The following is a 13,097-nucleotide window of genomic DNA, read 5'->3' as shown; positions in this document are numbered from 1 at the left end:
CCCAAACAAACAAACAGAAAACCCACACCAAAACAAATACCCAAACCCTAAAAACCAGGGACAATGCAGGAAATTTCAGCTGCAAAACAAAAGCTAGGCAGCCTCAAGTCAGTGGTTCAATTCCAGCCATCTCCTTTATAACCCTGAGCAACTACACACTGAGTAAGGAGCCAATTATGTCCACACCAACTTTCTCTGGTGTAATGGAGGGGGACAGCCAGACTTGGGCAGTCAGTCCCCAGGCACGGAGCCTGCAGCTGGCACTGACACCACCTCACAAGGAGCTTTTGCTTCTCCACCACCGCTTTTAGCTCTCACACAATCTTAGGCTGGAAGGAATATGGAAGCAGTTCAGCACCCTGTTGTCTGATTATTTCCAAGGGGGGAGAAGAGAGCCCCAAAGTCTTCAGTGGAAACACTTTAGTGCTTGCAGTGCTTCTCTTGGAGTAGGTGACTGGGACTGTGGTAACAGCAAAGAAAGGCCCTGAGGAATACATTTTATGTTTTTGCAACTGGAAGCAGGAGAAGCAGCCCCCATGTTACATCAAGAAAAAACATGGACCTCAGTAAACTTCCATTTCTAAGCATGCAGGACTCACATTTGCAAATTTCCTTTCCCATCTTTAGGGGACAAGTCTTTCTTCTATTAAATTTAAACTAATACACAACTGAGGTGAGTAAAACTCCTGGAAAAATTCAGTTTAGATGTTGACTAAAATATCACATACAGAGAAAATGGTGACCTTTACAAGAAGTGATTTTTTCCTTTTCCATCAGTTATTAATATTTCAAGAACAGACCTCTGGTTGAGTTCACATAAAAACACCACCCTGGATAACAATAACCACACAAAACTCAGTTCAAACTCTTGGCTCTATGCTGCTGACAATGAGGTTGCATAAAACCCCAGCAGTTCGATGGCACGGAGAAAGGAACACACTGCTGCTGGCTGCAGGAGCAAGGTGCCACCTTGTTAATTATTCCCCTTGGACTGGGCCCTTTTCTCACCAAAGGGTTAAATATTTCAGCCAAGAGCCCTGAAATTTGAGAATTTGAGACTGAGATTACAGAGCTGGAAGTATTATTGCTAAGTATCCAGCACATCCAGCTCCCTGTAAGTGTTCACAAATGAGCCCTTTGGACAGAAATTTTTCCATGTGAGATGCAACATTTTAGCAGCAATTGAAACAAACACACATTAAAAAGGTGGGGGCTTTAGCCTCTTTTTTTCTAAAATTTTTAATATTTGTTCTAAACTGGTAAAGGCAGTGACTGAGAGATCGGAAAGAGCACTTTTCTTTTGAAAAAGCAACATATTTTTCTACCTATGTGATTTAAAACATTAGAATTTGACAAGTCCTGATGCTCCCTCTACACCCATCACCTCCTGAGATTTATGTGCTGCTGTGCTTAACAAGACAAAACCTATGACCAGGCAAACCACCCCTAGAGAACCAATGTCAAATAAACACTCTTATAATTACTGGGCCAGACCTCCTGCAAGCTGGGATCATCATGGCAAGAACAGAAGGAATTTATCCCTTATTTTCAATGTTATAAGATGCAGGCAGTATGCAGATTTCAGGGAGCTCTCCCGGGATATAAAAGTACAAAATGCAGGGGAAACTAGCTGTGAACTGCATCAAACAGATAGAACAGTGATGAGTCTAATCTCAGGGCAAGAGCTGCAGCTTCCCTTGAGCATCTCTCTGCACAAACCTAGAACTGAACTTGCTGAAGCCCACTGGCAAAATATTTCAATTTCATCCTCCCTCTTCATGTACAATTTTGTATGGGTGATCATCTGGCTCCATGAATTAGGGTTAAAAACAAGAAAATAAAGCTACTAAAGATGATCAGTCTGCAAATAGCAGGTGCAGACATGAGCTCCCTTACACTTCATTTCAGCACATTAAAAAAATCCAACCACCAGTTTTCCACAGGACCCTATTTATTAAAGAGGATGGTTAATCCATGTTCCACACCTTTGTGTGTCCCTGGAGCCTATTTAGTGTATGGAGCAAATGGACAACCAACTTCCTCCCACAGCTCCCCCACCGCATCCAGGGAAGAGCCTCCCTGCAGGGTATCTAAATCCTTCACAGAACTTGCCATTCTTCCTCTGAGGGTGTGTGGTGACATTCACCTATTCTACTGCTACAGATGAAGGCAAAGGCCTAAAGGCTCCAACCTTCATTTTAAAACAAAGAAATCATCTTCACATTCTTAGTTGTGATACACAAGGTTGCAATCTCTCCAACGTTAAAACCTTACAACTAAGGTTGGAAAAAAATCAGCTTTTAGGTTCCTTTACAAACTGGGATGCTGGTCAAGAAAGCTGTATCATGAGTACATTTGAACACAAAGCTGCTCGTGTGCCTGCAGCAGCAGCTGGAGAGCTCCAGGCCAAGCCAGCAGCACGGAGCAGACCTGCCCATTACCATTTCTGTGGCAGGATGATGCACACACAAACCAGGATCTGGGAAGCAGAAAGTTGCTCTAGCTCCAAACTCTGCATCTTGACTCGAGGCAGTTTTCCTGAGCAGCCCCAAGTAACGTCCCAATCTGAAACAGACCTGTGCATCTCAGGCAGCTCCAGCTCATGCTGCGGTCAAGGTGACAGTGACAATCATAACAAACCCCTGCAGCAAAATCTCCCAAGGCTTTGCCTCCTGGAGCCCACAGTTTTCTACTGATCGGGTTTTTATCCTTTTCTTCCTGCAAAGGGCATCCTAATGGCTTGGCATAATTTGTTGTCCTACATATGTTTGAATAGAAGCATAATTATGCCACAAAAAGGAATACTTTTTATGCAACAAAATAGGAAGGAACACAACACACTGCATTTGGTGGAAAGGACTAGTTTGAATGACATTCAGAATCTAGAGGGCATTAGAGAAGAGGAAAATAACAAAGTGGGCCTCAACTATCACTGAGCACACTGAGATTTAAAAAAAAATCAATTAAATGTCTGCCTGTCGATGGCTCTTCTTACTCATTTCTCTGTTTAGCAGATCAAGCAAACAAAATGGAAGTGTCTGTACTTCTACAAGTATGGGGATCATTAAGATATCATCTACATTTTACTCTTTCTAAATAAGACATGTCTTAAAATAATGGATTACTTATTCCAATGTAGTGTTTTTCAAGTCTTTCAGGTAGGATCTAGAGGATGATTATCAGGTTGCAAAAACCCAACACAGTTCAGTTTGTCAACTGAAAGCTGAAGGAACCAAAGGATTAAACAGCTTTTGGAAATAGGAATTAGGGCCTTATGAAATATTTGTCCTTTATATCCCCATGAACAAACATTTGTAAAGACTTAAATGCAGCACTGGAAGCTCATCGCTATCTCCCACCCGTGGAGATGGGGGTTTCTCCAGGTGGCTCAGCCAACTGAGACAGAGAAAAGATGGTAAAGCCACAGCTGCAGTCACAGGCACCTTTCAAACAGTTCAAGTGGTCTCCTTCCACTGGTGCTGTCCTGTAACTAAAGCAGGACTGTATTAATTAGGAGGCTGCTGGACAATGTAAGTCTCTGACACTTCCAAGTTGCTCCCAAGTAGCAGCCCAATAGGGTCACTTGTGCCAGGGGGAGGGATACTGGCTGAAGGGCTGTCCAGCCCAAGGCCAGTTTTGGTGCACACTCCCTCCCAACCCACACTGGGCAGGAGTTGGCCTCCCTTGTGCAGCATTCTGAGTTTAAATTAACAATGAATCAGCAATCAGCCTTGCACCAAGAGCCTCAAAGGATGTTTCTGGAGGTAGAAGACGACTGTGGAAGTTCCTTGACACTCTTGGTCCACCTTCAAGCCTTTGAACAGAAGTCACTATTACAATAATTACATGGAACAGCTGCAGCCCACTTACCACAGCCCCCTGTACACACTTGGGAAACATCTCCATACAAAGTATAAAACTCCGTATCCAAAGTTTCAGAGATGACTGCATTAGCTTACTTTATTCATACTTGTAACATACTTCAAACTTTGATGCGGAGTTCTGCTAACTAATATCTAGTCAAAGACAAAAACCCCTAAATCGATCCATGAAGACTACGCAGTTCCATAACCTTCAAAATAAGTTCTTGAATGTTTTATAGTATTTGATAGCAGCTTTTTATTGGTTACAAAACCTAAGCCCATATACAAAATTAGGAACACATTTAGATGCCTCTTTGAAAGAACGTTTTAGTCTATTTTAACTGATAGTTTAAAAAAATAATAAAAACAATGCAATTTAAAACACTGTTTTGAAAACGTAAAAGTGCAGCAATATACTTTGTTTCCTTTATTAACTATGAAATGGTGCAATCCCAATCAAAAGCTGATAAGGTCACAGCAGAAGGAACTGAGCAAGCACTTTGACCTGCCTTACCCAGTTCTCTGATGTTCACTTTTATTGTAATGCATTGAGTGCAAGAAAATGATCAAATCTTGACAGTAGAGGAAAACTGTTGTTTCAGCATCAATTTGAATGTAATCTCTAGAACAACAGTGAGTGTAGGCTGAATTGGGTATACATCAGTCTATATGGCGTTCAGGAGACTAGACTGAATTAGAAGGGGAGAAATATTTGTTCACAATAACATCTGCTGGAACTCTAATTTCACAAAAACTTTGTGACCTTACCTAACTTTGACTTTTTATTGTTTAGTTTTTTAGCGAACACCACACAGTTTCAAGATTTTAGACTATAGTGTGTGAATAGGATGCAGTTACCATATGAAGCTTCAACTCAACTTCTGGGAAAAGAAAAAAGGCACAATGAACTTCAACTCAATTTTATGTGCACAAGAGTTGAAAAATCTGAGCCACCTTAAAGAGAAATTGATTCTAAAATTTATAAAACCTATAAATAATCAGAGGCCAAACCACTATATTAAAACAGATTATCTAGCAAGTAAAAATCTTGCAGTTTAAACATACACTTGTATCCAGCTGAGATACAAGACAACTCACTCTTTAAAGTGGCTCCACCTTGGCAGATATATATTTAATGAATGCACACCTGCTATGTGTTGTTCATCAGTGGAAAAACAGCTGATCCACAAAGCTCTGATGGCATCTGTCCTTATCTTCATCACAGTAAATACAACCCACATCCAATAACTAAATTAGTTTAGATTTTTCTATCCCTTCACATCAATGCATTGGGAAATTACACCCAGTAAACAAGAGCAACAAAACCAGTTTGTGTGATAGCTTACAGAATTTCAAAATTACCGATCTTCGCCCCAGCAATACCAAAATCCCTTTGAAAGTGACTGGGTCAGGCGATCTTCCAAAAGCAATGACTTCACATACCTTAGAGAAAGTTATTTAATGTGCGCTGCACATCAGGTTTATGCTGAGTAATGGCAGCTTCGATACAGCCTCACATATCAACCAGTTTGTATGTTTTTAATCACATGAATAAGATTTGAGACTAACTTGTGAATTATTCTTCCAATACTCCAAGAATGAAGCTTTTATGACGCTTCTAAGTAGTTGCTGGTTTGTTGCCAACCACATCATCATAAGCACTGGTTACTAAGTAAAAAATAGTTTAAGACTAAATTACAGTAAACATGAAAGCTCCACAGTTTAAACCCAATATAAATCAACCATATCCAATTATCAATTTAAAACAGAAGATATTGACTACTGAAAGTTGAAAGCAAGATTCTTTTTAACTAATACATTTTTGGACAGAATTTTTTTTCTACAGTCTGGGACTCTTGCTTTCAGCTTAAACAGAGTTCAAGTCCATAACAGGTTGTAGCTCAGGTAAAATACCATGCACAGCATTTGATTACTTCAAAACAGCAGGAACACACAGGCTGAAGTGAGTGGTCAAATAGGGCTCGCTGTTCTCAAAAATTAGGTATAATGGCAAAAGCTTTACCAGTCCAAATCTACAGTTCATTCTCCAACCCTGGTTTCTGAGGCAGTTAATGAACACACATCAATTATTGATAGCTGAAGTAGTTTTTTTTGTTTGTTTTAAACTGAAGTGTTTAATCAATTGCCAAGTGTTGTGTTTCTATAAGTTACTTTTATTTCAGTTTCACCAATGAAACTCATTTGGCTTGCATTTTTGAATCTATTCTTCCACATAAAGTTTATGAAAATATGTTTGTGGAGGATGATGGTGAAGGCTCAGAGCAAACTGGGCCCCTGTAAAGTCTTCCAAAATGTATGCATCATACCAAAGTGTCTTGATCCACAGTGCACCATTTTTCCAAAGAAGCTACTTTTCCGTGGAAAGCCAGTGTGCCACCACTATGGAATATTCTTAACAAAACTGCAGGTTGCGGTCATCAGCATGTGGCACCAGGAAAAAGGCAAAAAAAGGTAGATGGGACTGTTAAAAAGAATTCTGAAACAGTTTAAGAGATCATGCATATGCATTTACAGTCCATGTGATAGTGATGTTTGGCAACTGCAAAGTGACCAATACATGGCTTGCTTTAGAAGCATCAAAACGAAGAGGCATGTGTGTCTTGGAGCCTTTTGTTTCTTCACTTGGTAGCCATCTGGTGGTGCTTCGTACTGGTGTGGGACAAGAGAAGCTGCACTTTTTTTGAACTTAAAAATTAAATTCTTTTGTTTGAAGGTTGGCCGTTGGGTCGAAGTTGTAAGTACCTCCTTGAGTGGCTTCAGGAATGAGACTGGGGTCTTCATCGATCTACAAAACACAACAGCAGAAACACATGAGAAGCTGATTTCCTGCATGATTGGGTACACAGAGAAGAAATTCACAAATGTTCATGTTTTCTTTTTTTTTTTTTTAATATTATCGCAGTAAAATTAGATCCATTTTTCCAATTAAATTCCCCAAATATATTTAAAAAGAACAACACATCAACTCTGTTCTAATACCATTAGGGAAACAGAAAATTGTTATGGTTAGGGACAGTGTTGCTGTTTGGTCAAAGCAGTTGCTATTTTAGCTGTGCAGTTTAATTTTCAGTGCCAATTTTTAGTACTTCTGGACTTGGCTAATCACTAGTTGTGGATTCCAAAATTAGTTTTGTACTTTCTCCCATTTTCTTTCAACATGAAAATATATTTTCATCAGCAGCTGATAGAAATACTTATATAAAGCTTAAAAGACTTCTTAGTATCTCCTATCAAAATCTGAAGGATTTAGAACTCATTTAAGCACAGTTTTATATAGGTCGCATAAGCACAATTTGAATTTGGTTTTACATCGACAGTACTTCATTGCTCTATGGATACAGAGTGAAAGGAATCAGCAGCCAACATCATCCAGCTTCCTCAGAGCTTTTAGAATTTGATATTTACAGCCTCAAGGAATAGCAAATAACATGGTCAGTAAACAACAAAATGCACCACTTCAAACCCTACCCGTTCTCCTGCAAATCACCAGCTGCACTGTTCTCTGAGCCTCATTTGAGATCATATGTCATTCTGAAGCAGGAAAGAGCCCTTGTGTGAGGGGTCTGAACAGCTTTCTGAGACCTGGCCTTGCAGTAGTGCACACATCAGAACTGACTCATCTTTCTCTTTACTTTGGGTGACACTATCTAAAGCAGGGGGAAGAGACTGAGGCCTTTTGTGACCACAACAATCTGCACATCATGCCCACATGATGACTGAGTCTGGTTTCAGAATGTTTCGCAAAATGCTTTTGTTTTGATAAATTAGCACTTCTGCCTTCTGCAGGGATACTACAAAGTAACCCCACCTAAGATCACCTGCCTTTAACATAAAAAACTGAAGTCAGGAAGCTGTTAGTGCTGGTCCTAAAGTACAGGCTGTGCACTTTACAGGGTTCAGCAACGGAACAGACGGGATTCGCAATGAATGGACATCAAGCAGCCAGCAACATCTCATGAGAATACAGAAGATCCTGAAGTGACAGAAGGCAAGAACACTCCTGGACAGTCCATCATAACACTGCCAGTCAGGCTACCATAACCAATCTCTTGTCTCCCTGGAGCAATTATGGAATTCTTACAATTTTGAGTTTCAGAAGCTCCAGAAAACATAGTAACAATATAATAATCTGAAAGAAAGTCCTGCTCTTGAGTAAAGCAGGCATACTCAGCCCATCAGGTATAGATTAAATTGTGTTAATGTAAAAAGTAAATGCACAAAAGCAAGTACTAACCTCAACAGGGATATTTTTCCAACCACATCAACCTGACTGTGCTCTTCAGTTAGACAGAAAAGTTTTAGAGTCTCTATGAAGACTCTTAAGACACTGCTCACAGAATCACGGGCATAGGGAACTTTTCACCTTAACTTTTCACTTATCTTAACCTCTGGTAACTAACTTCCCAATCACATGATGGACCCATGAATTGAAAATTACTGAGTCCTGAAGTTAGAGCTGGCATTTAGAGAGTTCAATTTAAGAGAAGAACTGAAAACATAGTTCTACTAGGCTGTAGAACTACAGACACCCTGGAAAGCCTAGAAAAGGTAATTTGTCTTCGATTTGTCTTTGAACTGCATGTTGAAGTGCTCCTCAGGAACTCACAAGCAGCCACTAGCAGGAGGAGCTAGAATCAGAGCATCAAAATACCTAACCTGGGTGCAACAAAATATTGGATGGTCTAGATCAAACAGCTACAGAAAGTGTTAATAGTTTTGATGACTCTTTTCACTGCAGAATCCAGAGTGAGCAAATACAGAATTGAAATACAAGAATTTATCTGAAAGTAAGGATCCACTGCCCCTTTCAAAGACTGATGTATGACAAAAGAAAAAGGAGAGAAAATAAAAAGGAGAGCCAGAGAACTGTTCAGATTCTAATCACAAGTAATTACACATCAATCTGACAACATTAAGTGAGCATTTGTTAGGCAAAACTAGAGTAGTCCTCTAGATTTTGCTGAAGAAAAGTCCTGGTATTGAGAAACTCTTCAAAGACTTTAAATTGAGGGAAACTCTACTGAACAAGGATCAGGAAAACTGACTTTGGAGATAATGTATGTTCATGACCACTGGACCTGAGGAACAGAGACAATGTACTTAATAAGCTAAGAGCACAATGCATATACTTTTCCATCTTTAGCATACTTACATCATCACCAGAGAAATATTGATCTATAATTTCAAATGCTAGTTTATAAATGTCTTCATTCTCGTGCTGTTGCAAGGCTTCAATTTTCTCTAATCCTGAATAAAAGAAAATGGAAAAGAGTTTTGTAAGATTAAGCCAGAGTTACTGACTACTTAAAAAAATAAGAAAAAAAATTAAACATTACTACTGAAACATGCTAGAAAAGATGTAGCTCAGTTTGAAAATATGATCTACACAGCAGTTATCTTTGTCTCCAAGAGGAAAGAGAAGTAGTTTGTGAACTCTATATGCCAGAGAACATGCCATTTTATGAACAATGGATTGTGGAGTCTTGTCTTCGTTTAGATAAAACTCTTTATTTTTTAAAACTTCTGTCTACTACGTAATTTTTGGGTTAGTCGTTGTGCTTTCTGTGTAACCCCAAAAAGAAGTGGCTACATTTGTGTGTTGCCTGTAAGTTTAAAATAGCAAAGTGACAAAGCAGCTAAAAACTAATCCCATTTCCAAAATGGATATATAATAACACAAGGGAAAAGCTTCCAGTGCATTATGTCCTCTAGTATCTCTTTATTATAATACATTAATTAGCATACATTACAACTTGGATTGTGATATTGAAAAGACTCTTCATCCTGCTTTGCTCTGTAATGAAATTATGATCCTATAACTGCTTCCAAGGCAATGAACTAGAGCAAGAATTGTGTGTTTTACCACAGGACAAAGTATGTGCAATTATCAAATGAAAAGAACTACAATTCTCATTGAAACGTAAAAAATACCTATGCTACAGAAAGCTCCCTCAACAATTGCCTCTACACAGCCATCTCCAAACTGAAATAAACAGAAAAAAAAAGGTAACATCTCTCATTAAGAAGTCTCCCTTGTTTACTCAAATAGCCCATGTTAAATAACACTACAGTAAAAATCAACAGCAGCAAGGGGAAGACAGAATAACATCCAGCCAATTAAATTTTTTAAAAGCCTAGTAAGCTCTTACCTCCGCACTCTTCTATAATTTCAGCTATTGTGCTAGCCTCATCACCAGCCATTATCAGGATGTTTTTCAGGCCATCCAGCACCACCTGCACCACTTGAGAATCCTTTACTGACAGTAGATTGCAGAACGGTGGGATTACATTTTGTTGAACAAGGTATTCAACCTAAATAATTAAAAACAAACAAACAAAAAAATGCTTTCAACATTATGCTTCTTACATAAATGACTGCATATGCAACATTTTAGTGACAGCTTGAAATCCCGCTACACATACCTGATCTTTTCTCCCACTTATTGTCAAATTGCTAATTGCCCAAGCAGCTTCCTTTTGTGTCCCGAAGTCCCCCTGAAAAATAAAATTAATAGCTCATTAAAATCAGCATGGAAACATCTGTCAAACTTATTAAAAATCACAAACTCCTCATGTCAGATTTATAAAAAGAGGATGACAACTTGCATAGCTGATAGCTTGACTGACCTTAGCCAGCTGGTGTATGATCATGGGGATTAGCCCAGCATCTATTACAGCCTGAACTTGTTGCTGGTTTCCTGCTGTGATATTGGAAAGGAACCAAACTGCTTCCTATAATGGAATAAAGCAAAAAAGCAAAGCACTTTCAAAAACTAGTCAGCAGATGAAAAAAAGAACTCAACCAAACCTGACCACCTCAAAACCTAAAATCATACGATGAGCAATTACTAAACAGGCCTCCTCCTCCTTAGCACTTCTAGCACACAAACTTTTATTGCACTACGAAAGACAACAGGGAATCAATGTAAAATTAATATGCTTGATTCACAGGGCCAGATTCTCTCTCACACAAGGATTGTCTCCATACATCAGGAGTAATACTGATGTAAGCCTTATATCCACTTTGCACTGCTGGAGTCACAGACAGGCTTTAAACTTTCAATCAATTTTATGAGCAAAATAGGAAAAACTGGTAAAGCATCAGAAAAAAAAGGACTTGTCCTGTAATCCTACTACTGACAGCTCAGTAGTACCTTTCTGCTATGATAAAAGAAAGACCATTTCCATTTTCTTTGTGTAACATGAAGTGGTGTCCACAAATCTCATTCAAGTATCACACATGATATTCTGCCCTTTGACTTTGCTCAGAAGTTACTCCTTCAGGAGGTTCATCTACATAGCTACCACCTATCTCATGGCAGTTATAAATTCCCAGTTACAAAGGGGGATATTTGTCATGACAATTCAGAACATCTTAAAAAAGCTCCAATCTTAAGTAAAAGATGTGGCAAGTAGGCAATTATGAAGGTCTGCAGGAACAAATAGGTTTCTCCTATTTTAGGGACTCGTATCTTGCTTTTGTTACTATTTGCCTCTCACAATATAAACTTGAAACAAAACTCAAAGCATTTCTGGACATCTTTTTTTTTTTTTTTGTACAAAAATAATTCCTTGGCCTTCAAAAGAGCTCTTCATCACTCTTTTGTAAGAGTTAAGAGGGCAGGCAAAAATAAATTACATCAGTTTGACTGTCAAAGATAACTTCTTCAGAGATCTTTACAGCTGACAGGGCCTGAAGAAACAGAGATTCCTCACAAATAGATTTCTCCTCAATGATACACTATATGGGGGAATTACATAATCTAAATAAAAAAGCCTTCTCCTCTGCCAGACCATCTCTGCAATGGAAGATGGCACAATGACTAAAAAAACCCAAATAACATGAAATACAGCTCTGGAAAATGAGGCACTGATCATTTTCATCTCCCTGTTCCACCCAATCCTTGCAGCAGTGAAATTATTTCTGCCAAAAGGAAGGAGATTGCAGAGACAATTTTCAGGAAAGAACAGTGATACATCCTTCTTCCTTGAAGGTGAAGATGAACAAGTGAAGAAACTTCATTATGAAAAGGTGAAGTGGGAAAGCTGGATCAGTCTTATGCAACTCACTGGACTCAACTAAAATTATGAAAAACAGTAACCGAAGTTAGCCAGTTACTCACTTTGCAAACAAAAAGTATCTCACTCCAAAGCAAAACCCTTCAGTCCTCCCAGAAAGCACTAGGCATCAACACCAATGCATGGAGACTCACTATGGCTGTTTGGTTTCAGTCCTAATTAAGCACCAGCCTCAAAGGCTGTATCTTTATATAAAGTTGCTCACATGCCGGAAATAACAGCTGTAGGAAATTCTTCTGTAACATTCCACAGGCTACTGTTATATTTTTTTTAAAAAATACTAAGTTAGGAAGAAGCAAATCATACCTTGTTTATCTTCTCTTTTGGATGCGTCAGGAGATGTGGGAAATAAGACAAAACATCACAATTGAGAACAACTTGTGTCTGCTCATCTGTACCAGTTACTATGTTGCCTACTGCTCTCAGTGCTGCTGTCTGAATATCCAAAGTGGGAAGGAAAAAAAATTGCATGTTAAAGACATTGCTGTTACTTACACTATAACAAAGAGCATTTTAAGATATCTCTGTATAAAAACACATTGCAAAATACAATTTAGCACTTCATCCTCTGAGCTACATCAGAAAAATGGAATCAAAAAACACAGCACATCACAGAATAAATGCACTGCAGCTCAACTCAGAAAGCGCAAAGATTAGAAATTACAATAATATTAAAACCTTAGAAGATTAATTCATCATGTACCTGATCTGTGTTAAAATTCCAACAACAGCTTTTATGTCTGCTTTTATCTCTATGTCTGCTCACTTCTCCATTCAGCTCCCCACTACGGCATTCAAAACCTCACAACTACTTACTGAGTCTCAGGTGATTTCAGAAATGGACTTTACATCTTTATGTACTGGTCAGAAAATGCTTTACAAGTGACAGAATACTGGAGAGACTTCTTTCATCAAGTGAACTAGTCTGACAAATTTCAAGACAGCCAAATCTCATCCAGCGTGCAAACTAAACAAACATGTCAAATGCACAGATACACAGAAAAGCTCCGTATTACAGCAGATGGGCCATAAAAACCCCAGTACACATTATCTAGCTTTTAGTTTCATATTGTCTTTAAAATTAATCAAGTAAGCCCAATTAACAGCTAATTAGAAATTTACTATACTAAAAGG

General features: G+C 38.7%; 1 protein-coding gene across 3 annotated transcripts in view; it reads right to left on the bottom strand.

The window, feature by feature from the left end:
• Positions 1–4,102: 4,102 nt before the first annotated feature.
• The window catches only part of KPNA3 (karyopherin subunit alpha 3), a 45,465-nt gene continuing 36,470 nt past the window's right edge, over positions 4,103–13,097 (bottom strand). For all 3 annotated transcript variants that reach the window (XM_053934434.1, XM_053934436.1, XM_053934435.1), the window contains exons 12-17: positions 12,270–12,398; positions 10,512–10,616; positions 10,308–10,379; positions 10,034–10,196; positions 9,037–9,131; positions 4,103–6,669 (exon numbers count right to left, since the gene is read on the bottom strand). In XM_053934434.1, the coding sequence (XP_053790409.1) occupies positions 6,571–6,669; positions 9,037–9,131; positions 10,034–10,196; positions 10,308–10,379; positions 10,512–10,616; positions 12,270–12,398 (663 nt within the window). In that variant the 3' untranslated portion in view covers positions 4,103–6,570. The remainder of the gene's footprint in view (positions 6,670–9,036; positions 9,132–10,033; positions 10,197–10,307; positions 10,380–10,511; positions 10,617–12,269; positions 12,399–13,097) is intronic.

The sequence above is a fragment of the Vidua chalybeata genome, chromosome 2 (genome assembly GCF_026979565.1).
Source record: "Vidua chalybeata isolate OUT-0048 chromosome 2, bVidCha1 merged haplotype, whole genome shotgun sequence".
Classification (NCBI taxonomy): Eukaryota; Metazoa; Chordata; class Aves; order Passeriformes; family Viduidae; genus Vidua; species Vidua chalybeata.
This window is presented reverse-complemented; position numbering and strand designations above follow the sequence as displayed.